General features: G+C 39.9%; 1 protein-coding gene across 1 annotated transcript in view; it reads right to left on the reverse strand.

Moving 5' to 3' along the window:
* Positions 1–21,935, reverse strand: part of tgfbr1b (transforming growth factor, beta receptor 1 b) — a 58,518-nt gene extending 36,583 nt beyond the window's left edge. The window contains exon 1 of the mRNA XM_015354479.2: positions 21,811–21,935. Coding sequence (XP_015209965.2) covers positions 21,811–21,880 — 70 coding nt within the window. The 5' untranslated portion in view covers positions 21,881–21,935. The remainder of the gene's footprint in view (positions 1–21,810) is intronic.
* Between the last annotated feature and the right edge of the window lie 5,754 nt (positions 21,936–27,689).

The raw sequence follows: 27,689 nt of genomic DNA on the forward strand, positions 1-27,689 counted from the left end.
AACTTCCAATTTTTTCATTTTACATTGGGTCTCTGAGGCTGCCTTAACGTTTTATTAAATAAGTATTTTTCTACCTATTTTAATTAAATAAACCACCTTCTCAAAGTACACATCTCCTTAAAATATTCCCAATATAAGGTATACGCTATACATTTCTGGTTTGGTAAGTAGTTTAATATTATCAATTGCTTGCTGCTCAAAAATGATTAAAATGAAACAGTAATAAGATATCTGTGGAAACAGTAGGCTATATACTTAAGACTTTGGTTTTTAAAAAACTTGTCATACCGTTGTATCCCTTGCATCTGGTATTAATCGGGACAAAAACTTTTGGCCAATCACTTTAATTTGCATTCAAGATGCAATATTTTGCATAAACATAACCATTGTGGTATGATTTATGAATTAGTAATGAAGCATGGTAATCTATTGCACCACATATAGTAATGAGCTTTTATTTCACCTCAATTAAATCCAATTGTTTTTGGGACAATATCAACAGTAAAAAATATTATCCAAGTTATATATTCACTCTACAGCTTTGTCTGCCATGTACTTCAAATCCCAAAGCTAAGGAGGATGACAATCCTGTCAAAAAAGGAAGACTTTTCTAGGTGAAAAACGTCCACACAGGTTCTATAATTAGATGAGAAGTCATCTTCCCAGTTTCAGATATGTTGACAGAATAGCCTATAGATAAGGTGCAAGCAGTCACATGGTAACCAACCCCTGCAAATAAGCAAGAAGATGTGGATAAATATAGTAATACTGCATGTCATTCACAGATATATCAGCTACATTACATACACCATGACTATCAGACGGAATGATACAATTTACAATGAAAGGAGTTTTGGTTATTAAATAATCTATCAACATTTGATCAAGATATCTCATTGTACTTTTTAAAGCAAAAATATTGGAAATCATGTTTTTAGCAAATAAATTAAAACACTTAAAACCTTTGGAAATTGAGACTTGCAAGGTGTAACGTGCATGGAATTCATTTAAGTGCCAGGCAGGATTCAGAGCATGGCTGCCTGGACCCAGAGAGCACCAATGATGTGTAGGAGCCAGATCTCTGGAGCTGAAAGTGAGCAGCAGTATTGAGAACTGAGCATGTGGATCGGAATCCCACAGGGAGCCAGTGCCAAGGAAGCTAAAACAAGAGAGGCAAGCCTGTCCTTCAGTAAAAATCCAAGAAGCTGTGTCCTGAACATATGGTAACTTAAAAAAATGTTTTAATACACCAGTAAACACTGCATTACAATAATCCTGTAAAGATATTGCTGCTCAAGGATCAGTTCAGTTAAACCAACAAAATACATTCCTGCACTCAAAGGAAAGGCATACACTGACAGGCAAAAGAAACAAGTCCTTTAGTCTTAAGTACAGAGGAATATGAGGAGACCTCATTCAAGTATCCAAAACCCTCAAAGACACTGAAGAAGTCATCTGATAGACATCTTCAAAATCACCACCGAAGCTTAAACCATAATATACAAATGGAAGTGACAGGGAAGTCACCTGAAAACTGGAGGGTTCTTTACATAAACCGGTTTCAGGAATACGGAACAGTCCAAAGTGCCCAGTCGTGTTGTTGATCCCTATCTTCCTTGACGGAAAAAGCGGGATGAGATAATCGTTCAAAAGAAATGAATGATCTGAATTAGTGTGCTAAAGGCTCTTTTCGCATGCGTAACTGTTCTTAATCGACCACGAAAAAACAAATAAATGTATTAGTGTCTGTGTAGAAAAAAATGACAGGCATGAATCCATACTGGTGATGTTACCAAAACATGAGCACTCGGAATGATTCCAACATCATCAGTCTACCCTAGAGTGACCAGGCTGCAGGTTGACAAGACCAGATTGGTCTAACAAAGCCAGTCTAAAGTAGCTTGTTCCTGGGTCCAACAGCAGTGTTCATGATGGCTACATAAACCCATAACCCTCAGCCAGGTTCATAGAACCATGCTATACCTCCTTAACGCAAATCAGGCATTGCTTGCAGTCGTAAGAGCTGAATAAAATCAAGAAATCAAAATGAGACGCCTCTGTCATATGATTGCCTAGACCACAGATTAATTTAGCTGAATGGCAAAGCTCACCCGTATGATTTAGTAGATTTTGAGGTCTGAACATAAATGCAGCAGCAGGGAAAAAGGAGAAAAAAAATACCCTACAGCTGAAAAATGTCTCCAGCCTTAGCTCTGAAGTATAGTTCACCTACACCCTACAACATATCCGAAATAACTGGAAACCCCTAGAAGCAACTGATCAATAAAGTAAGTAATTTGTTCAGTTATGACAACACTGGTACTTTAATTATCACATTTTAAGATAACACGAGTTCTTGTTTTTGGCTGAAAAGCTCTGTGAAACACTTGTTAATGTGAACAGCAATGTATAAAATCATTTTAGGAGTTTGGAAACCCCAGGTTAATGATGTGCCCTATAAGCAACAGTAAACATGAACTTTGAATATGCTAATCCACTTGCAGGTTTATGTTAATTTTTGTGATTCGATTGCCATTGGCAACAACCATATTTTACTTAACATTTCAGTAGCATTTTTACCTTCCAATCACAGATTTGTGATCCTCACTTCTGTCTCAACAGACAAGTCATTAGAAGTTCAGGTCATTATTAACTCAACTGGCCACAATTTAACACTGTTTCTAGGTTTATTCACAGAGGTTTGAGTTCCCTATAAAACCTTCAGAGCTGTGGCTCTCCAGGGCCAGGTGTGGGAAACACTGATCTAAAAAAAAGAAAATCATAAGAACTTTATACATTGGTGATTTGATTATTCAGCTCAAAACAAAACTCAAAGTATGTTATAGATATATAATAAGGAATAAGTAAAAAACCTTTAGGGAAAATTCTGATCATTTTGTTGAAAGTTGCCATAAAATCTCTTGACTAAAAATGTGTAATGAATGTGGAAACGCCTGTACTTTGATTTTGCTTCTGGCTCATTTTTCTCATAAAATGTACCCTCTTTATAATTTGCAGATGATAAATAACTACTTAATACCAACTTACAAGATTCCTTCTTTTAAAATGTCAGTAAATGGCTCAGTACACATTCCTTACTTTGTCATAACATCTCCAGCTTTTACAGTGATAGGCATACCCTACTGCCACTCTAGCCAGAGTATGGTTTCACAGCCAGGTAAGCTGTATCAGAATTGTATCGTACAGCAGCCAGACAGGCAATACAATCGAAACATAACTCCCTTTACGACAAAAGCAGCTAAGACCCTTTATTTTTTACGTATGATTTAACACAAATATTGCCTTCAATCTCCCACACTTTTATCCAATAATGAACACAAAAGAAAAGGGAGGACAAACACAGACGGGACAGATGATGTTTGGTGCTTTGCCATTCGTTCATTGAGCATACTCAATTAAAACATCAGTTCATTAGTACGTCCAGGGTTCTGAACCTACCTAAACAAGCTCTGTTCCAAGCCATAGAGCTGAAACAACAAAATCACAAATGCAGATGTCTGCTATATACAGGGTAGGATAAGTGAAGTATATGTGCCCATATCACGTCTAGGTTAGAGAAATCAAATATTCAAAAGACATGTTTTGAAAGGTGAGGAAATGGGAGCAAGGGCATCCCGAAATTGCATTTTATCCTTTGACTAAGATGATTTTCTGCATGTGTGGAAACTCAAATTCAACTGATAGCAATAGTTCTGAGGCAAAAAGCAGTGCTGGGGGTGTCTTTTTATTCAGTTATAAAAGGTAGTCATATTATGGAGATGTGATGGGGCAGCAAAATCTTTCACATTTTGTCCTCTTTCTCTCCTTTTGCGGTGTGACAGTTTGCCCCCGTTTTTCTCTCATTTGTGTTTATCAAAGTAATTTGTGTTGATCGAAGTCTAATCTAACAAATTGAAAGATACATTTAACATGTAATACTAAAGTATTAAATACAACATGTAACTGTCATGCCAAACCCTTAGATGGAGATCAGGGCACGGCAATGAATAATGACCGGAGAAGATTGATAGGTTTATTGAGTAATAAATGAGGTAATGGAGAGAATCCAAACGGGAGGGGTTCTGGAGAGTTCTGGAGGTTCCTGGAAGAGTCCTGGGGAAAGTTCTGGAGAGTCCTGGGACAGTTCTAGAAGAGCAATCCTGGAGGCAAAAACCTGGCGAGTTAACACTGCACCCTCCTGTGTGTAGCTCAATGACTGAGCTAGTGACTGGGGTTCCTGATTATTGGATAGGCCCTGCCTGTGCTTAACTGAGATGACCCTGACAAGCTCCTTCCAAGTGTGGAATGTGGTGCAAGTGCACCAGAGCTCATCAGGGCATCACAAAAACATAACGAAAATCTAAAAATGAGAAGTTGAATGAGAAAGTTTGAATAAAATTGAGTGAAAGAGTGCTGAATTTCAAAATATTGATTAGTAAAACATAATTCCAGTAACTCTCACTTAAATGCTATCTATTGAATATAACAAATTACAGATTGGGTAAATCCAAGAACATGAACACAGGAAACTGATGGGGTAGAAGAGAAAAAAGTTAATGTCTAGACCCACAATGACAAAGCTAGAGTAGTAAAAGTTATGACGAGATGGCCATATTAGGAGAATATGAGTAATTGTTAGGGCATGCAGATTTCATTTTACACAAGCTGTACACCCTTAGAACAGTAGTTATGCCATCTCTGGGTCCTTATTCAAAGAAAATGTATTGCTCTTTGGGTTCAGTAATCAGGACTCAATGCAAAGATTCTTCTAGTGTACACTACAAACTATTCTTCTTGAAGTGTATACTGCATCATCACTGTTTTAGACTATTTTAGCAGATTGACAGAATGCTTTGTTTTAAACTGTTGGAGAAAAAAAAGCTCAACTGACCAAGTGCAAGTATCAAATGGCTTTGATGATAAGCAATCAAAGTCTACTGTGTATGGGTGTCAAGCACAAATAAGACAGGAAACAAGCAGGAGGCTCTATTTAAACACAAACAAATCCTTTCATTACCAGCAAATTCTGACATTTTTGATCCATCTGAACTGAGTCAAAGTTACGTGTAAAGGGTGGTGCCATACACTCTCTTAAACATCCTGAAATCTCAAACCTTTTTCATTGACGTTCTGAACTGGAGATCACTGAAATAAACCTGAGGATCGGTAAGAAGTGAGACTTGTGCTGGAACACACTGGAGGGGCCACAGCTTGCCACACACTCAAGGCTGTCTACTCTACCCCAGTGTCTTCCCCATAGGTATCAGTGTCCCTACCAAGAAATCCTTTTAATCAGGAACGCGATGTACTAGAAAAAAGCATTAAACCACCAATCTGTTACAGTATTTATGTCTCTGAAAGGATATTTTGACTACTGGAACAGTTCTGCAAATACAGTTCTCCTTCTGTGATGCTAGCTTTTTTGAATTTCCCCGTTTTTTTTTCACTCTGCTCAAAAGCATTAAGGCACTTGAATGTCATAACTCAATTTTTGCATTCGTTAAGTAAAAAGAACATTTTCAACCTAAGCAGTCCTGCTGTTTCAACCCATGAAGTGAAATAGGATAATTATCATAGAGCACTCATGCACAGGGAAAAGGTTATGATCATAATACAGTCCACAGGGCATAGACTCAAGATTCAGGAAAATTAGCAATACAGTTCAAGCTTATTACAATCCACCTTAGAAAATTCAGACAATCTTACAACAAACCGACTATTAAGCTGGTAAGTAACGAGAAAGTTAGAGGTGTCTGTTCCTAGACTTTTATCATAAAGCGGAAAGGACACCACCCATTAGCCTGGGTGTATGCTACAGTGAAAGGGAAATTTATAATGATATAAAAAGGTTAAAAGTGTTTGCAGATGATATCTTTGCATCGGTGAGCAGGCCTGAAAGGGCAGGGAAAGCCATGAAGCCGGGACTAATTTTATGCCAAGGTCAACAAACTAAAATGGCTGCCAAAGCACCAAAAACAGAGCAGATGGATGCTTGACATCTAAATGCATATAAACAAAACACTTGTGTACAAAAAAAATAACCATTTAGAAATTGTGTAATTAATTGTACAAGTAAAAAAAAAAACAGAACAGTAAAGGCAGATGCTTCAGATTTAAAAACTTTCCAGCTCATGAAGGATGGAGCCTGCCTTCTGCAGTTTACCTCATGCACATTTGTTGAGCTTAACCTCATGAAGTTATTCTTAGCTCTTCTGGCAGTTTATACCAGATAACCGTGATTGCTTCAGCATGGTTTTTATTGTTTAATAGAGATCTACCATATTAAAATAAGCTGTACTGAGATGGAGATGTTGAATGAGATACAACACCTAGCACATACAGGGCCTGATGCAGATGCAGAATGGCGTTATTCATATTAAGTGTTGTGGAAGTGCCACTTTCTTAAATTCAGACATATCTATATCTAATGAGTAGTGCCTATACATTTCTGTCAATGATACACAGTACATTGTAAAAGTATTCATTCCCTTCCATTGGTGTCCTGTTTTATTAAAACATGAATGACACATGTTCAATTTTTTAAAGTGAAATATTAATCAAAACCTAAATTGTAGGACGTATTCAGTGATACTGAACACTTTTATGGATGAGATATTAAATGGCAGCAAAAAATTCAAAGTCACGCAACTTGTTGAACACCCTCCAATTTTAATAAGAGAGGTTCACACAATTTTAGAAAAGATCCCTTTAGGTAGTGAATTTCAAGCAAAGTTCCTGAAGAGAATTCAGTGGAGTCAGTCATCGAGAAGTGGACAGTATATCACAGCACCCAGGCACTGCCTATAATATCAACGTGCACCTCCATTTTAAATAGCCAGGTCAAATCAAAGAATGAGGATTAAGCATTAAGGTTAATACTTGATGTCTTTTTTTACCACTTAAATTTATATGAGGAAAACCAGAGGAGAGTTAAGAAGTAAACTCATTTTAATTTTCGATTTTATGCCAATTTGCTTGCCTAACTACACAATGTGTTTTATTATTATCTACGCCAGATGGTAGCGAGAAACAATAGCAACAAACAGATTTGTTGTGTGCATATTATTATACAAGGCATCTAGCTAACTGGGACTAAATCCACTGTTTTTCCTATTGCTCAACGTCACATCTTAACAGTTTTACTGTATTTGCATGTCAATGCACAGTGCTAACTGTGTAAGTAACTACATAAGGAACATCCTTAAGGTCTAAGAAGGAATTGTGAATTTTATTTCCCCAACACATAACTAGCTCTAGCTCAAAAAATGCTAACAGCAAGCAGCATTACTGCCACAGTACTGTTCAAAGGGGAAAAACACATTAAACCATAATACAATGTTTTTTTATATCATACAGTGCCTTCAGAAAGTGTTCAGACTCCTCAATTTTTTCCACACTTTGTGTTGTAGACTTATTTCAAAATGGATTGTATTGATTCTTTTTTGCCATCAATCGACACCCAATACCCCATAATGATAATGTGAAAACACGTTTTTAGGAATTTTTGCTAATTTATTAAAAATTAAAAATTGAAATCACCCATTCACATAAGTATTCAGACCCCTCATTACGACACTCCAAATTGATCTCAGATGCATCCTATTTCTTTTGATCATCCTTGAGATGTCTCTAGAACCTGACTGTAATCCACCTGTGGCAAATTCAATTGATTGGACATGATTTAGAAATCCAGGAGCACAGTGGCCTCCATCATTGTCAAATGGAAGAAGTTTGGAACCACCAAGAGCTGGCCGTCCGGCCAAATTGGGCATTTGGGCAAGCAGGGCCTTGGTCAGGGAGGTGACCAAGAACCCAATGGCCACACTAGAGCATCGGAGTTCCAGTGTAAAGATGGGAGAACCTGCCGGAAGAACGTCCATCTCTGCAGAACTCCATCAATCAGGTCTCTATGGTAGAGTGGCTAGACGGAAGCCACTCCTGAGTAAAAGGCATATGACAGCCCACATGGAGTCCGCCAAATGGCACCTAAAGGACTCGGAGGAAAAAGATTCTCTGGTCTGAAGACAAAAAAATTGAACTCCATGTCTGGCAAAAACCAGGTACCGCTCATCACCTGGCTAATACCATCCCTACGGTGAAGCATGGTAGTGGCAGCATCATGATGTGGGGATACTTCTCAGTGGCAGGGACTGGGATACTGGTCAGGATTGAGGGAAAGATGAATGCAGCCAAATACAGAGAGGTCCTTGAAGAAAACCTGCTCCAGAGCGAACACAACCTTGGACTAGGGCGAAGATTCACCTTTCAGCATGACAACGATCTGAAGCACACAGCCAAGCCAACGCTGGCTTCAGAACAAGTCTCTGAATGTCCTTGAGTGACCCAGCCAAAGCCCAGATTTGAACCCCATACAAAATCTGTGGAGGAACCTGAAGATTGCAGTTCACCAATGCTCCCCATCCAATTTGACAGAGTTTGAGAGAATCTGCCCAAATCCAGGCGTGCAAAGCTGGTAGAAGCATACCCTAGAAGTCTCGCAGCTGTAATCGCTGCTAAAGGTTGTCCTACAAAGTACTTAATGAAGGGTCTGAATACTTATGTAAATGGGTGATTTCAGTTTTTAATTTTTAATAAATTTGCAAAAATTCCTAAAAACGTGTTTTGACATTGTCATTATGGGGTATTGGGTGTCGATTGATGGTAAAAAAGGATCAATTCATCCATTTTGAAATAAGTCTACAACACAACAAAGTTTAGAAAAAGTGAAGGGGTCTGAATACTTTCTGAAAGCACTACATATTACGAAGGATTAATGCTTTAAGTCTTAAGGCTACCCAGAAACTAATCCACTTACATATCAGGGACTACATTTGTTTCAACATCCGTACCTTATTGCAAAAAAAAGAATTTATAATGATGTAAGCACACCAAAAAAATGGTCTCTCAGCTACTACTAAAAAAAAAAACACAGTTGTTTTGCAGTTCAGGCAATTTGCAGTTCTTATTGGGGGAAAAAAAGACAGTATTTTTCTAAAACCAGTATCCACAAAGTCTCTAAAAGCCCCAGAAGGTAGCACATCTGCTAATGACGTCAAGATGGGCAACATCAAAACAACATTTGCATCCATTAGCTGAAATCCATTTATTCCATTAAGGATGATGGCATCCTATCCTAGAAGCAAGATATCCTCAACACAAGATAGGATTATAACGTGGAAGGCATGCCAGATGATCAGGGAATGCACACATTAGGGAACAACTTAAGAGGCACCATTAACCTAAAAAGCATGTGAAAAAAGATGGTTTACACACGTGAACAGGGTAAAGAACATGCAAACTCTACATTTAAAACATCCAAGTTGATCAAATCAGGACTCAAGCACTGAGCCAACTGGCTACGTACCATGCCACCCCCAACAATGAGAATTATCTCAATTATCAAAAGTCTGTGTGAAAGCATCTCAGAAATCAGACAGACATTTCTATTGAATTTTTTAAATCACCATTAATCTCATGAATACACTTTGAAAAAACGTCATTCTGATCAAGTGCTGCCAAGTACAAACTTTACCATTTGTACTACAATTTGATTAGAATAAACATCTCATCTAAGAAATGCTGTTGTGCTCATATTGTAGTCTTACATAGATCTCGTCATGCATATTTCATAGCTCTGGTTTACAAAGCCAGAAAAGTACTGAAAGAACTCAGTGATTGGCTGTTTTACTTTGACAGCAAACTATGCAGCAGTATCACACCCTGTGTTTCATTAGGTTAGAAGTGCCAAATGACAACAGTTTTCAGCAAAACTAGTGGTAGTGAGGATCCCTGATGTCTTCTGCTTATAGTTTTCTACATTTGTGTATGACCAGGGTCAATCAATGCTTAGCAACATCCTACAATTCGGGAGATAGAGCTGTGACTGAGATGGTCAGGGCAAAGAGTGCCAGTGTGTGATCCAGGGACTGCCCCTAAGACAGATTTGTGTCAGTTTGTCCCATGTGCTTAGAGGAGAACCTGATAGTCTTGATTTTCCTGGTGACTTGCCCATGTATTTCAGATACAAAGCTCCCAGCCATCACTAAAGCAGTTAATGGAAAAAAGGGACCCTCGATTGTATGCACTAACATACTGACAGCATATAAAGCATCCAATTACTACATGGTTCAGTGGCCAGAACTGGGGATTTCAAACTGCGATCAACTGACCCTTTTAAGATTGCAGACTTCATTCAAGAGTTGCAGGATTTAGTAAGATCACTCAAAGAACTTAATGTAGTCATAGTAAAAGCCCATATAACTGCTTACAAGCCTGATATAGAAAGTGAAAATCCCCAAAACAGGTGTGTGCTACCTCGGTTCACAGACATCCAGTCAAGCTCACTGATTTACAAAAGCTATCGTGGAACTAGGATGGAATATTACAGGACCCCACTACTGGCTGCTGTTTGTTTCAAGCAGTGATGAAAGGGGGAAGCTGGCACTTACTCCAGAGATGAGCAGTAATGGCCATGTAGCCTGACAGGACATACAGAGGAACTTTATGGTAAGAGCGAAACACTTCTGAACAGCGAATCTGATAAAGGCCAACTTTCTCAGCCAATGCCTGATCAAGTGCAAAACACCAAATGGATCAATAGCAAGAATCAGCTCTTAGTGAAATAACAATTGCTTAGCAATATTTGATGGGTTTTTAAAATTGCCAGATTTCAGTACAACACAATATTACAACTAAATATTATCACTACAGTGTGGAAACTTTAGCTGAAATTCTACGGGACAATGTTTTTTCTTCGAGTGGATGGTGCTCTTCATGGAAGATCTGTGTTCCTATGATCTGCAGGCTTTATTTCCTTTAAAGCAGCAACACCACAAGAGGTGAAAGAATGTAAGTAAATTGCTCTAATTAAGCCAATAATAAGACAATTTACGTCATTAAGAGCCAAACAACAGAAATACCAACAGGCACACTGGACATTTCTGATTTAGACTAAGAACCTCACTTTACCAGAAAGGCACTTACAATTTATTGCCAGATATTGTGCCACTACAAGACACCACTTTCACATCCCCTATCATGGCCAAACCTCCATCAACCATATAAACCACACCCTCAAAGAGACTGAAAAAATCTTAGACAAGAGGACTTCTGTGGCCTGATGCCTTAATGCCAGTATTAATAGCACCACCATTTGAAAGCCACAGGGATAAACCTCAAGAAATTCCCAACATGGCTGAAAACAACCCATGTCTGAATCCGAGCACAAAAAAATTATAATTTGGAGTTAATATGGAGAGATATTAACTGCTCAGCCATAAAGTGACAAGAATGAGAAGAAACTCCATAACAGGTCATCAAAGATGTTGATATTATCACACCTTACAAAGATCTATCCTTATGTCTAATATTTATTCAATTTTAGTCTATCTTTACTAAAGCTGAAAATCTAACACAAGCTGTGGATCTGTATATGCTGCTTCTTGGTACTGCTGTAACACCACAGAAAGCACTGCCTCAAACTAAGGCCATCGGGATGAAAGGACTGATAAATTGACCAAGGGTTAATACAAGAACCAAGCTCAAATGAGCAGGGACAACAGCAGCCTTCTCCACTCGACTATCACCAAACCCCTCATCATAAACTATATGAAATCCTATTCTGCTATTCTAACACAACATTTACATTAAATTCCTTAATAATAATTCCTTACACTTACTGTATATAGCACATTTCTAGAAACTCCACTCAAAGTGCTTAACAGGTAATGGGGACTCCCCTTCACCACCACCAATGTGCAGCATCCACTTTGTTGTTGTGACGGCAGCCATGGAGTGCACAGTAGGCTCACCACACACCAGCTATCAGTGGGGAGGAGAGTGATGAAGCCAAATCACAGATGGGGATTATTAAGAGGCCATGAATGTTAAAGCGCAATGGGAAATTTGGCCAGGACGCCAGGGTGACATCCCTACTCCTTTCAAGAAACACCCTGGGATTTTTAATTACCACAGCAAGTCAGGACCTTAGTTTTATGTCTCATCCAAAGGACAGCACCTTTCACCTTTTATAGTGTGCCAGTATACTTGGGCAATATGAATCCACACAGACTGCTGGGTGAACACCCCCTAATGTCCCCACCAACACCTCTTCCTTACGTTTCTCCCAGGAGGTTCTCATCCAGGTACTGGCCAGGCTCACACCTGCTTAGCCTCAGTGGGCTGCCAGTTGTGAGTTGCAGGGTAATATAACCTCTTCGGATATTCCACGTATGAAAGCTTCCCTGGTTCAGGGCATCTAAAAAGCAAATTAATAATAAGAAAGATCTTCTATTTTCCAATAACTGCTTAGACCTGCTTAGGGTGAGCTGAACCCTTCCCTCACAGACAATGGGCACAAGACAGGATACATCCATTGTAGAGTACATACAAGCATGAGAAAGATTAACTGATAAAAAAAAAGTTGTTTCCACACTGCAGGCAGAACAGTTTTTTACACTAAAAGCACAGAGCAGGTCCAGAGGGACCCTGAGTCTTTTAAAGCAACTGCAAACCCTTAACATCTTACTTATGGGTATATGGAGCGGAAACATGACACCATAATGGTAAGATCCCTGTACACACAACATTATGCACTTCTGAAACCAACTGTGGAACCTACCCAGAGATCAACAAGTCAACGCATCAATATGTGAACAGTGCACAGCAGCCAAGCAATAACTGGAGAAAAATTAAAGTTTTTTAAACCTAAAAATATTTTAACAATCAAGAACATACACATTTGAATTAAAAAACTCACAGTACAGTTGCAGAACTGTTGTCATTAACTCACATTCAATGTCATTTCAAGCCAAATGCCTTCTAAAAAGTTTCTGAAATTCTGTGAAAGATTTTCACATCTATAGTAATACCTGAACAGAAATAAATATAATTAGCATAAAAAAACATCACTACCGATTTACATTTAAAAAAAAAATCAACAGAATTTGATATACAAAATACTTTGGGCATCATTGAATAAATCTAGATTAATTAATCATTCAAGCCATACATGTGAGTAACTTGATCTATTGTATTACAGTGATTTAATATGCTGAATTGGTCCAGTAGTGGTGGCCATTATTGGAAGCAATACAAGCTAATGCATGCTTTGCACCAGACTGCTGGTGCTGTCTTACTGGAGTCTGTCCCATCACTCTTGCAGAGTCTGGACAAGCTAGTGTCTGCTTCTTTCTCATCCCACATATGTTCAATGCACACTATTAGCCTGTGAATTGCACACCAGACTCCCCCCCACTATTGAATGTTAATTGGCACAATGAATTTACCTTTGTCACTTCAATACAACATCAGTGAACCTGCTACAGAAAAACATTTTTCCCCAATGATAATTTGTTGCAATTAAGATGTTTCTTTTGATGTGGAGTATGTAAGCAAAGTATAAATGAATCACACAAAAAGAAACAAAGAAAGAGGGAGGGAAGCAGCAGTTTTAAAAAAATGTATGAGAAGCTGCCTGGACTCCAGTTACAAGTCAAACGTACAGTAAACTACGGACAGTCATCAAAACTCAAATCCCCTTCTCGGGTACAACAGGACCATCTTCCAACAACCGAAGAAAAAAAGGTGTTTAATATTATGCCACACTGTGCTTTCTTTGTTAGAAACCATGAAACGGGTGTTTCTTTCTATTTTTGTGTTATACTTTAAAATTTGAACTTCTGCTTTTACCGAACCATTTTCAGTGTTTCAAAGTGTCCATCCCCTCTAAAACAGTGCATCTTCACGCTGTTTTCCAAAGGAGGAGTTTCCACCACACTTACAGCTTGACAATCGTTATTTTCCCTCAGTGTGTTTGGGTTTAATTGCAATGTGTGACAACATTATAATAGTACAGAGCCCACACCATTTATTTCTAAAACATACAGCACAAGCAACAGCTTGTCCATCCATCCATTTTCTGATGGCTTCATCCAATTCAGGGTCCCGAGCAAGCCGGGGTCTGTTCTGGCAAGCAACAGGTACAAGGCAGGATACACGCTGGATGAGATGCCGGTCCACTGCAGGGCAGGCACACAGACAAGCAGACTCGCACACACTGTCTTTGGACTGTGGGAGGAAACCAGAGCACCCAGCAAAAATCCACACGAACATGGGAAGAATATACAAACACACTGCTGACAGCTCCCCAGGGCACCAGCGCTGCAAGGCACTAATGCTAACCCACTGCACCACTGGGCTGCCTGTGAATTAAGTCATTTGTGATAAAGAACATACAAGTACGATACTGTATAGATGTCAGGGGGGTTACAGTCATCTAAACTATAATCTTATAACTTAAGAAGCGTCATTCTAATGGGTAAGCAGACCAAGGAGACCTCAGAGAAGGAATTATGAAATATTTCTTTGTCCTGCCGCCACAATAACCTTCTCATGCAAAATAACACAAAATTTGTATCTTCGCCTTTTGCAACCATGAAAGCAGAGAAACCTCATACCACAAAAGCTGCAGTCGGCTTTACTCAAAGCATTGTATTGTTTTGCATCCTAATACTTTCAATTGTTCTTTAACCACTGCAGTGCTTTATATCATGCTATTGTTACATCTGGGTAACTTTCAGAAAACACAAAGCCTACTCTACCCTTTACAGCTCTGCAGATCATTCACAATGCACTAACAAGTCACTAAGATGGCACCGACTGGTCTGCATGTAATTCCAGGAGGAGTACAGTGCCCTGGTAGAAGAAAATAAACACCTGTGTAATTTATATAAGGAGAGGCCTTTAAAACAAATGCTGTTCAGCGGAGTATTCCATTGTTGCACTTTTAATGCCCCCTAGTTTAGTTATGGCACGGGGGCACATATTTGAACTGGTGGTACAAGCGAAATAAAGTTTACTTTAAAGATTTTTATGTGGGCCTGAAATTAGCACCCAATTTACCCTCAGGCATAGCCTGCATACTGAAAATTCTGAAACATAATGGTTTCCTCTTTCCATCCCACAAGAAATAGCTGTAGTATTATTGAGTAAGTAGGCTAGGGGCTACTGGGTTCTGTGTAATAACTGTAACTGTGTTCATATGATAAAGACAGTTCCTGCATCAAGGCTTCAGCAGGCTTTACGCAAGTCATGAATCTTTTCATTTGGCATCCAGCCCTTAAAAAAAAAGATTAGACAGAAACAGAACTAAGTGGAACAGGACCAATATTCCTTTTGAGCAGAATGGGTTATCAATTGTTCCCTCGCAAACACAAGGACAGAGAATCGCACAAAGGACATGGACAACTCCTCTGCTTATGTTTCTGCTGGCCACAAGATTTTTTTTACAGCTTTCAAATAAAGAGAAAATGCATACTTTTTTGTACATAGTGGAGCATAAAAGTCCCGGCACATCTCTCCTTCTCCCTGTGACACTTTTAACCAGGGCTGGTGGATCCACACTCAGACAAAAGAGCTTCAACTCCTTTCAGTAACTATAGCCCTGATCTACATAAAAGCAAGAGATCCATTCAACTAACACTGTGTTATAACCGTCACCTTTATAAAACCTCACACTGCTGCATCCTTCTGAATGCTTCAACACAAGCGCCAGATACTCCAGATACTCCAAGGTAACAGGACCTCAGGTTGAAATTGTATGCTTCCATCAACTAGCAGTTTCATTACCTGAACCCGAGAGGGATGCAAATGAAATAATGAAAAGATATTTCTACCATATATTCCATTGAGACAATGTTTCAGATTTCAAAAATCAATTGCAACTGAATTTCAGATCTTCAGAGCCCATGACCTCTAATTCAATTATTTTACTTTCAATGGCAGGAATCTGTTCAATAGCCAGCCAACAGTTGCAGTAAAATGCTTCAACAAAACCATGATTAAATATACTGCAGAATGATGCTTTCAGGCAAGAAAATCAAAACTGACAGTGTAGCATATGGCATTAACACAACAAAAACTCTGTATGTTGCCCTATACAATAAATGTCATATATCTAAACCAGCAAAAGACAAATTAAAATATAATTCAGCATTATTTGCAGAAGAAATCGATTATGAAATGTCATTTTTCCAACGTCAAATGCAAGAAAACAGCATTGCTAGAAACCAATATAACATTAATTTTGCACTTAAATTTTAGTGGCATACTTCACATTTCAGTAGAAAATGCCATCTGAAGCAAAACTTATTTTGCAATTCCAAACCAGCTCTGCATGGCATAAAATGTACACATCTCAGTCTAAACAGTGTGTCATGTTGTGGATCCTGTAGCATCAGTTTGGCTGAATCTGTGTGAATTTCATTTTGTATTCACCAGAAGGTGTAATTGTTTACACACAGCATGATCACCATCATCCCAGACATTGCTTTTCATCATACCTCCTAGAGCGACATGGACAAATTCCACAATTTACCATTTCTTTCCAACAGTAAAAACATGCAGACACATGCAAATGCGATGTTTGAAGAGATGACACATGAGCATCCGAGCACACGCTGAAAAGAAAATATTTATATCTATGCAAACAGCCAGAAGGCATTTTCTACGACCACAGATGAGGTGTCTGAAAAAAGGCCAAGAAATATTAACCAATGCCACCACCTCCCGTTTCAGCTTCAAAACAACTCACTGCCAAGGAGGGAACATGAAACATTCTGCGTGCACCGACTTCAGAGATAAAAGGAAATGTTAGTATACACGGTGACCAGAAAGCTATACTCCTGAGTTATCGTGCATGCATTCTCCTTGGCCTGCACACAGCAATGCACTCAAAACCCCTCCCCCCCAACACCAAATTCACAGTCATCACACACAGGAGCTGCACTGTTTTGCCTGAAGTCTACACTGCTTTCACAGTTTCACAATTGCCCGTCTGCACCTTGAGTCGAGGGGGAAGACCTGAGGGTATGTTTTAAGGATTTCCATCCTCAATTACACTGTGAGAAAGAGTCCACTCTCACTCGATGGGAGCTTAGCAAGGTGAGTACAGGCTGGCAACAACTGCACAAATAAGCAAGCCATCAACGCACTACTTTAACACTTTATAGTGACCAGATAATTAGAGATCCACATACATTTATCTGGTCTCCTGGCAACCATATTCTATGTACCCTGCTGGCTCTGTATATATTGCTTTCAAATCATTTCATGAAATAATGCTGCTACTGTTTAAAGACTGTACAATTTTTATATAACATAATGGCAGTCAATACTATGGGAAAGCGGAGTATATTATCAAATTCTAACTAAAAAAAGAAGAATGAGGATAAATGTATATGAAAACATACAAACCTTTTGAGAAGAAGATGTTTCTCATCAAAACATCACCCCTTGACGGCAATAACAGCTGCACATACTTCAGGCATTTTGTCACAACTTTAGCAATGGAGTGCCAGCTCCTGCTGCCCATTCTGCACTAAGCCCAGAGCGTTTCTGGTCAGGCAACTGGGAAGGCCCTGCCTCAATGTCAAAACCTGTTGCTCTTGATTACTACATTTGAAGTTAAATCAGCCTGGGTGTTCAGCATCATTATTATTTTGGAAAAAAACAGCATTCACCCACCAGTGACCTTCACCATAACACTGCAGTGAAGAACAGACCGATCCTATTTTTAATACATCTTGTGTTTGGACACCAGCAGAACAATGCCAGCCCTTCATATTAGTATATTAGCCCAACCACAGTGAGAGAAGCCCTTGTGCTTTACAGGTCAAACTACCACAACCTCCATCCAAATGAACAGGGTGGCCCTAAAGGGGCAACAGTTAAATATTTCAAACTGCAGAGCGGCAAGTGAAAATAACTTGATTTTGAAATGGAAACCAATGTCCTGATGGTGCCAAAATATACTTAGAACAAGTGTCAGGATTCACAAAGCAGGGAAAGACTGCTCTAGACTGCAAGGTGAACACAGATTAAAGCTTTGTCAAAGAAATTAGGGTAACGGGTGTATCCAACACATTCCTACTTGTCTGATGTGTTCCTTTAAATTATTTTTATTAAAAAACTGAGCACAAACTCCTCATGAATTCTGCAATCTGAGCGCAAAGCATCAGTTTGAAAGCATAAATTCACAGTTTATTTACTGAAGGAAGGTGAAGAAACCATTATACACTTCAAGGAAAATCTATATGGGGAAAGTGGCACTGAAACTCTCTCCATGCTTCAATCCATCATATGTTTTATACCATGATCTACTTAACTGCCTTTATTTATTTATAAATTTAAACTGATGGTTTGTTATACCCATCCAATACAAGAATCTCAAATGTGTGCTTTTCATGTCTCAGTTCACAGCTACAAACCCTGTGATCAAAACAAGAGAGAAAGAGGAAGTGTAAGCATTCTCCTCTGACCCGCCCACCTTAAACTTGTGATCAGTTAACACATCACACAACAGAGTGATCACATCAGATCACTTTATTGGCCATATACAATTTCTTGTGTTAGGAATGCGTCTTTTCACATACCACAACATCCCTCACTGATAGTACTGGATCCCCTTCAACAGATCAGGGAGCATGGTGGTCTATTTGTCAAGAGGCCTGACCGGCTAATACCATCCTATCCCCCCACAGAGCCCAACCTGTACTGGAGTGTGTGCTTTTACCAGTTACGCAACTTGGGACTCTATTTTTGCCTTTGACGGCAAATGTTGATCAGTGCGCTATTCACACAGAAGGAGAAAGAAAAGACTCCTAAAAGTGGTATGCCAAATGAATGTTCCTCGCATGCAATACACCAAAGTCTCCTAAAAACAGTCTTTCAGTATAATATGCCTTTGATTTACAACTCTAGATGACTTATTTTAATGAAGATATAAATAATGTCTACACACTTATCATTAGTTTTGCACGAGGAAACTAATCTAAGACAACTGCTATGCTGTCCTGACCATTCACAGGACCATCTTGCTTCCATTTGTGTAGACCAAAATACAAGCCAAAACATGGGAATGCTGTGAAGCAAAATCTAATCCCTCAAGGAAACTAAACTGTGTATTAACTTTAACAAGCCAGATTCACAGCCCAGTTCTCAATCTGACTGAAGCAGGGCTGTTTGAATGCATCAATGCCTTTGAATCCAATTACAACTGGCATATATACAACTTTTCAAATTAGTTTTGGTTCCTTAAGCTTGGACAACAGGCAGTTCAGGGTCATACAAATCTTTGAATGCTCTGGATTCTACTAGCCAAAAGGCTGAGCTACTGTATTTACCACGTACAAAACAAGCTTGCAAAACCAGTAACGGTTTTAACCTTCCTTCCCCCCCACTCCCCACTCAACTCCATGAGAACATGAATAATTACTCTTTTAACTATATTTAGATTTTATTTTTTTATTTTCATTTTCATGCAAACAGAACAGTCTACAGATGCTTATGACTCACGTATTACTTTATTTGCTAAAGCAGCATCATATGTCAACTTGACTGAAACCCGAGTTTTACTCTCACTACTGAACACCAGCAAGCTGGAAATGGAAGACAAATAAACACACTGCCAAAGTGTGTATGTAACCGTCTAGCCACTCTTTAAGAAAAACGAAAAGGTACTCGGTCAATGACATCAAACAGAACGAGAACTGGGAAACAGTCCTACGTAAATCCTTGCAAAGCTCCAGCAGAACAGTAGCTAGTCCTAGTCTTGAAGATCCACTGGGTTAACGTCTGTGTTTATCCATGTCTTTAATAATTCAACTGGCTCAATTAAAGAGCTTAAATGGTAATAACCACTGTTGCACTGTAACTAGTGATTTAGAACCTGAACTTCCCACCCTGGTCCAGGAGAGCTATAAGGTAAAAACAAAAAATATATATTGTCTAATCTGGTCAAATTTCACCAAACTGGGATTGTTCTTCAATAGTCAAACACAGCTATAGAACCTGAAGGCCTGGTGCCATACAAGACTTAAATTGTAGAACTCCAGTGGCTTGAAATCTTGTATGTGCACAACATATCAAATATAGGCGATATGGACAGAGGCAGGTTAAGTTATGTATACCGATAAATTAATGACTTCTTCAGTAATAGCTAAGGGTATTTTCAAAAAACGTTTTCAAAAAGCAAAATGGCCTAAAGTCTGTCTAAACCACATAAATAATAGGGCTTAACACTGCACCAACCTGTTATAACAAATAATTCTTCACTACTCTTGAACACTTCAAAAACTGGAGATAAATTTATAGGGATCGGACTACAAGGTTTGATAACTCAACTCCACACGAAAAAATCTGGAGAAATTAATTCTAAGAAAACACTGTACAACACAACTGGTTTCTGCAAAACAGTTTTAAAACGCTCAGATTTCATTTCAGTACACTATTCCTTCAGCTGCTGTGCTATGAGCTTCGGGGCGTCGATTTCGGCACATTGTCATGCAAATCTGATAGCTTAATTTCATCCGCGCATCGACTGTGCAAGGAAATCCTGTTTCACCGGTCACAAGCCCCAATTCCATTAGAAAGAATCCCGCAACGCATCTCAATGTTTTAATTCTCTTCCATTACCACAGGTGACAGCAAGCAGCCCCCAATTAAAACCAAAGCTGTTATCAAAAGGGAGCAGGAACTTTTTACCACCACTGGAGTCATATCTGAAGCACATCAAAGACCAGTGGCACGACGCGTCTAAACACACGTTTGCGGTAAAACAAAAACTGCTTTCTGTTCACTTGAAAATCTGGGACATAGCACATGTGGTTTGTTTCTCCAGACAATTATTCCATGAGCGACACCTTAAAAGGCGTGCAGGCCTACAGGTTATATTTTCCCGTTTCTTTCGTTCACAGAGATTATTACAATTAATAACAATAGCACTACAGTGGTTTACAGGGCAAGCCTGTCGTGACAACATCAAAGTCTTTGTGTCTGTTCCCATCACACGCTGGTGACACCGAAATATCACAACAGCAACACCCGTCCTTTTTTAGGTCTTTCAAACCACAGTTCGATTCGTGCTAACAATATACCTTTTACGTCAAGGTGTTTAAGGTGAAACGTAAACAAAGAAGGTTTATTTTACATTTCGTTAATGACAAGGCACCCCGAAACCCGATACTTCAAAAGGCACGGATTAGGCGTTTCTTTTATCTCCTAACTCCTGTCACAAAACATTCAACTACACAGTTAGCTACAAGACAACAGAAAACAGCTAACCAGTAGCATGTCAATTGTAAATAAGCCTGGGTTCAGGCAACGTGTTTATGAGTTCAGCTGCATTTCAAAGAGTCAAAATATGCATTTCTCAAAAAGAACCCTGCTTCTAAACAATCATTTACCATATGCTAATATGTACACACGTAAATAGTGCGTTTTTCCTTGCAATCAAAGTAGAAAAAAATGCCGGACTGTGGAAGCGAGAAGGCCTTGGCTGTGCCCCATCGGTGGACAGGGTCAGTGTCCGACGTGTCGAGAGACCTATTATCATTAAGGCCGAGAAGTACAAACACAGCGACTCGACTCCAGCTCAGGACATTTGCCGACCAGGGAATATCAATTCACCGCTACTCCACATCGGACTGCACATGAATTTGCCACTGTGAATCTCGCTTTGCCGTGTAGCTTTCTACTCAGGCCCGTCAGGCGTGCTACTGACTTTTCGATCTCTTTCCCTCCTGATTTTTTTTTCTACCTTGTCAGGAAATCACTCTTAACAATACACATTCCTGACAGCGCGGCTCTCTCTGACCTGCGCCATCTTTGACAAGAGTCTTTCGGGGCAGACGAGTCTTGAAACAAAAGAGCAACAGCGGGCATGAGAACCCCGCGCCAGACTCAATCCGAAGAAAAGAAATATCCAAATTGAGGATTTTTAAAAAGGAGCACCACACCCCCTCTCTCGCTTACCTTCGGTCTCCTGTACTCCAGTCCCTAAGAGCAGGACTACGAATGTTAAACAACAACGAACTGCATCCATTGTGTTTCAGATTTACTCCAGACTGGCCGTCTCTCGCACACAACTTCGGCTGTCTTGGCTGGGGGAAATCGCGTCCCTGATTGGCTGGCAAGGACGCCGCACCCCGCCCAGCTCTTACCAGCCAACACACATAGCGGAGCCGCAAGTCAACACTCGGCTGCGAGCGCCTAGCGCAGTGTGCTAGGGCGCGGACAAGTGATATAGGCATTATATTAATTCGGGCTACAGCTAAGCAACATGAACGTTAAACCTGTCTGGGAAACGTAGGCTGTACATTGTTCAGAATTACTGTTTTATTTTTGATTAAGCAGGCTACGCACTTAGGTCTAATATCTTATGAGAATTTACTTCCTTAGATAAGCATAGCATTTTGCACGTATTCTCTCTATATCATGCATGTCACTGTGCTTGGTCATGGTTCCCCCAGCTGGCCTCATGATTCACCGTACAGCTCTCTGAGCCCCGTTCCACTGTTTACTCCTTCACTGCTTCTACCGTGAAAGTGCACAGCAAAATCGTAAAAGAAAAACATTCCCTCTCAAGTAATGACGTTTTCTTAACAGTCAGTAAAGGAATTAATAACGTATATCATTAAAACGGATAGGGGTCAGATAGGTCTTCCAGTTAAAATGTACACTTTCAAAAATGTAATTTGCTCTCCGGTTTTATTCACTTAGAAACGCAGGTTGGCAAAATATTTGAGTCCCGTAAGAGTAATCACTTAATCTTTACCAGTAAACTAGACCTGACTTATTTATTAAATATACTGCTGCAAAAAAACGATGTCTGTATCTGGTAAACAGAAGTGCTGAAATTACTTCTTCATCCATATCTGCTTAATTGTAAAGAGGATGCGATTATCCATTTAGTGAAAGGAATAAATTCCCATTAGAGACGTCCTCTACCAGACCATTATTCCTCGTTTATAAAAGTTCTGTATGATCGCGTGTATCCTTTAAATTCACGTTGTTTGATTTAGCAGTAGTAGTTACACCGTTGACACTGTGCTGTAGCCGTTTTGTTATTTGGCCAAAAAGAAGATGAGCGATTCTGACTCACCAGGGAAGGCCTACAGTCCAAGATATTGAGACCAAGTAATCAGAATACTCTGCTTTGTCAAACATACTGTAGGTGCCTAACTTGTAGACTTGTAAACCAGATTGCAAACATTTCTTACGTAGGCATTGTGGTAGAAGTAGTGACCCAAAAACTAATTAAAAACACACGGTTTCGTCTTACAGGGACTTGAGTCTGCAATTTCATGCAGATTCTTTATAAAAGATACACATTTAACGCCTGCTGTTGTCTTTATGACTACATGTACAAACTTTTTAAAAGTCTTTTATTTAAACCATGTTGCCAGTGCCAATTGAAGTGACCTCTTTTATGATCTGCCAAAGATATGTTCTATCTTTAATGTGCATTAACAGGTGTATTGTCAGCATTACTATGTATGCCTCTGAAATTTAAATCCAAGTTCAAAGATAAGGTCAGAACTGAGATTAAAATATTTTCTGTTTGATTAATTAAATTGATTGATTAAAATTGGCGACAAGCTGTTGGGTGTCATAACAGAATCTTAACAAGCAGGTGGGTCAAGGCAAACAGACACAGCTGTAAGGTACAAGACACCAGTGAGCTTTATTTCATGATGTAGGGAAAATCAAAAACAACAAAACAAAAGCCTAAGCACTTTTTTGAGCTTCTTTCTAAACTTCTTCTCAGTGTCCCTAATTACCCAAGCCAAGGAGTTAAACTGCTTAAGAGCCTCAAACAAAAAAATGTTAAAACAGTCTCACTGAGACTCTTCATAAAATTGCCAAATTAGAAAAGTCTCTCTGAGACTCTTTACCATTTAAGGATTTCATTTCATAAAGAATGTTGACAATACTCTTAGAACTCACTAGTTCCTTGAGTCCATGGCCTGTCTTTCTCCCTCCTGTCAATAGCTCACAGAGGATCTGCCTTCTGGCCTTCAGACGGCAGACATCCCTGTCTAACTGACCCAGGAAGCTTCTTCTTCGTGCTTTTTAAACAGTCACCTGACCAATTGTTTTTCAGCAACTGGCTAGGTGATGGAGAGCAGCAGCTCATGTGGTCCCAACAGGAGGACCCCATATGCTCCCTCCTCATAAGGAAGGCCATTGGACGACAGATTACCAGCCAATTCCAAGGCTACATCCCCCTGGATTTTGAAGTGAATGGGGAGGGTGGGAGGGACATACTTTCTTTCCCCTGGATCATGTACCCTATGGTTTTCCAGCTCTTGTTCTTCAAGAGGCAGCCATCTCTCTTGGTAGCTCCACATGTACTCTCCCATCCGGGTACTCAAAAGTCTTCAATACCCCTTTCATTGGGGGTTGCAACCGTTGTTCTTCCATTTCAATTAGTTGTCGGTCAGGCGACCTCTCCCTCTCTTCTAGCGCAGGTCTATGGTTCTCTAGCAACTCTGTTTCTTTCTCTGTTGGACGATCTGGAAGTTCCACGTCTTCTGCTTTATTTGGCTGCCTGTCCTCAGGTTCAAGCCACTTTCACTTGTTCTCTCACAGTCATCATCAGGACACAGGACATCTACATGTACTTCTGAACGTTCCACCCAAAGAGACCTCCGTATCAATCTCTAGCACTGGTGATGAGAGCTCCTTCTCCCTCACCTCTGAAACTTAGTAGCTTCTTTGTCCAATGGGTGACACCCTCTGTCTTGGACTGGCAATTCTCTGAAAAAGGCTTGTCTTTTTCCTCATACTTGCCCATTCATTCATGTGGCTTGTAAATGTCCCTGCGGTATCTTGACTCTCTCCCTCTCCTGGATCAGTTACTCCTGAGTGGTCTTCGGCTCTACTCTGGCTTGATTCGGGTAAGACTGTAACCTCCCTTCAAATCTCCACTGCTTCTCTGTCCTTCATCTATTGCTATGATTTACTTAGTTGCTGCTGCATTAATGCTAACTGCACCCTTGGCTTCTCATTTTCTAATTTGGCCGTTTCAATCTGGCTCTGAAAGTCATCCATCTTTGCCCACCACACCTGCTTCTGTTGTTAGTTTTGTGAAAAAGGTTTAGGGCCTCCTCTTTTCCAGCTCATTGTTTAGCTGTTATGCATGCTGCTCAGCCTTTCTCCTTGCCATGCTGCTCTGCTTCTCTTACAGTTCCTCCATTGGAGGCTTTGGCTTCCAAATGCCACTTCACATCTGCCAGTGCTGAGTTTCCCAAAATGTTGCTGGCCAGCTCTCCAGCCTGTTTTTACTTGTCAGCCTCAATCTGCTTGCATGCTTGCTCTGCTGCTGTCAGGTCCTCCTGTAACTGCATTAGCTCAGCCTCTAGGCTCTTGGCCTTCTCCTCGCTCTCCTTGACTGCGGTCAGCACTTTCTCCCCGACAATGCGGGCATCTCCCATCTCCCTTTGGAAGTCCTTCATCTGGGCCTGGAGCTTGTGCACCTGTTTTGATAGCCTTGTCCTGATCATGATTTGCAGTCTTTATGTGACACTTGACTTCTTTGAAGTCTCCCTCCAGCTTTTTCCCTGCGACAGCTGCCATGTCTCTCTGCTTCCACTCATCCTCCAGCTTGGTCTCAAGATCATGCACCTGTTTGACAAAGACCAGCAGTTGCCTGTCTGATTTGGGCTTGAAGGCTTTCTATCCCAGGCTCCCTGTCCTTCAGTCTAGTCTGGAGTTTGGTGAGGGAAGTCATCTCTTGCCTGGCTTTTTCTGGTCTCTCCTGGAGGTTGTCGTTACCGCTCAGAGTTGCCCTTATCCCTTCAGTTACTTCATCTCACACTCAATGTAAGGTACAGAACAGACAGCAAACAGCCATCTATGTTTTCAGTATTCTTGCTGCTGTTTAGGCCGCAGGGCCTCACGTTTCTCTTTTAGCACATTAGTCCGCTTACTGCACTCTTGAAGCAGCATTCAAATCCACCATTTTCTTCTTACTCTTATTCTGGGTTATATCCCAATCCACAGCCAGGGAGTTCTTCCCCTCAGGTCCTATCTGGATCACTCTTCTCTTAGCCTTTTTCTTCTCTTCAGTGCTCAGTAGGACCTCGGGCTTTGCCATCATCTGGTCAATACGCTTGTTTTGCAGCTCTCCTCTCAAAGACTGCATCAATTGTTTTCTCTTCCCCTCATGAGAGCAGGCTCGTGTCTTGTGGCACAAGTTCTCCACTGAGACTCTTCATAAAATTTCCAAATAAAGCTACCAAATAAATATCTTCTCTGATATAGCTGATATAATATTTTGTAAGTAAAAATGAATAGTATTATATGCATACAAAATTAAATTCAATAAATATATAGTTGGTTTATGATAAGATAAAGCAGTCGACAGCTTTATATGATTTTGACATGATAGTCGTTATCATTTGTCATGAAGCAGGGTTTGTGAAGTAGAAATCAATTGAGGGAAGATTAAAAGACAGAGGCAGGCAAAGGCTTTGATCTCTGCTCTGTCTGTGATTGCATTGTCCCTTCTTTCCCCCAAGTTGTATGATAATAAAAAATCAAGCATGCCGGGATGGCCACAGAGAAAATGGTGACTTGCAGCTGTTACATGGCCCACATAAGGAGCTAATTATCTTAATAACCAGAACTTACAACTTACAGACTTACAGACAGCTTACAAGACTTCAGATTGATTTAGAATGAATCTAAAGGCACATGTGTTCACTTTGATATTTGAATATTTTATGAACCAAAATATCAGGAAAACATAACTGCCCTTGGAGTGAGTGAAGTCTATTTTTGATCTGGCTTCTCTGGCTGAGGATTCATCGAACACAGACTGACCCTCTACCCTTCCCCCACGCCAGCCAGTGGACAGCAGAGATTGATGAGAGTCCATTGTCTGATCTCCATCCCCAGGACTGTTGTTCTGAACTCTGGTTTTGTACGCACTGCAGTAAAATTTCCCTAAAGAGAGAATCAATGTGGACTGCTGCACTTTTGATTTTGCAACAGTGTCTGTTTGTCAAATTGTGAAACGAACTGTGCTCCCTGAATTGCCAACAAATAAGCAGCACCAGTGGATGCTGGCCAAAATCAGTGTGGATGGCCAGACCTGTTATCTCCCATCTTGTTTCTGATTTGTCTGACTTTCTGTAATCCCTGCCACACTTTTGCCCACCATCTGGCACCAGACTGCTGTAATCTATCTCCATTACAATAGCACTCCTGTCTGAACAAAGGACTAAGCTACATGGTTATGGGTATTCCACCTCAGTAGTAGATATAATATTCTAACACTGATTGCCAAACCCTCTGACTCATGATCTGCCTTCACTACTGAAAGATTTTACAATATAGTGGATCTATACCTTACCCTTTTTTATAAAACACTGCCTTTTATAGTACTAAAACTGCCCCTTGGGGATAATATTCTCTTAAAAACTCTGTCAAATTGCACAGTGTACAAACTTAATTCCCTTTAAGGGGATTCATGTCAACTTTTTTTATTACAGAAAATACCTATCATTGCTTGCATAAAATATTAGGATAGCTTTGGAAATTGTGGTGATTTAGTGCCATTCAGTAAGTTTGAGTCCTTCATTTTGCACTCACTTTAGAACTGCCCTGCCTTTAGCCAAAATGGAGGGGAAAACACATTACAGGAGAAAATGTGAAAGAGAGAAAATTGTACTTTTGGTTTATTGTTTCACATGCAGAATGACTTGGTTATTATGTTTTGCCCAGGGTTTAATTCTTATTTGTGTGTTCATGTTTCACTCACATGGGTTTTATGCCAGACGCTCCACTTAACTATCAGTGCAGGTTGGGTTTGCTTGGATTCTCGAAACTCTTTGTTTTCTTTGTCC

The sequence above is a fragment of the Lepisosteus oculatus genome, chromosome 6, assembly GCF_040954835.1.
Source record: "Lepisosteus oculatus isolate fLepOcu1 chromosome 6, fLepOcu1.hap2, whole genome shotgun sequence".
NCBI classification, from domain to species: Eukaryota; Metazoa; Chordata; class Actinopteri; order Semionotiformes; family Lepisosteidae; genus Lepisosteus; species Lepisosteus oculatus.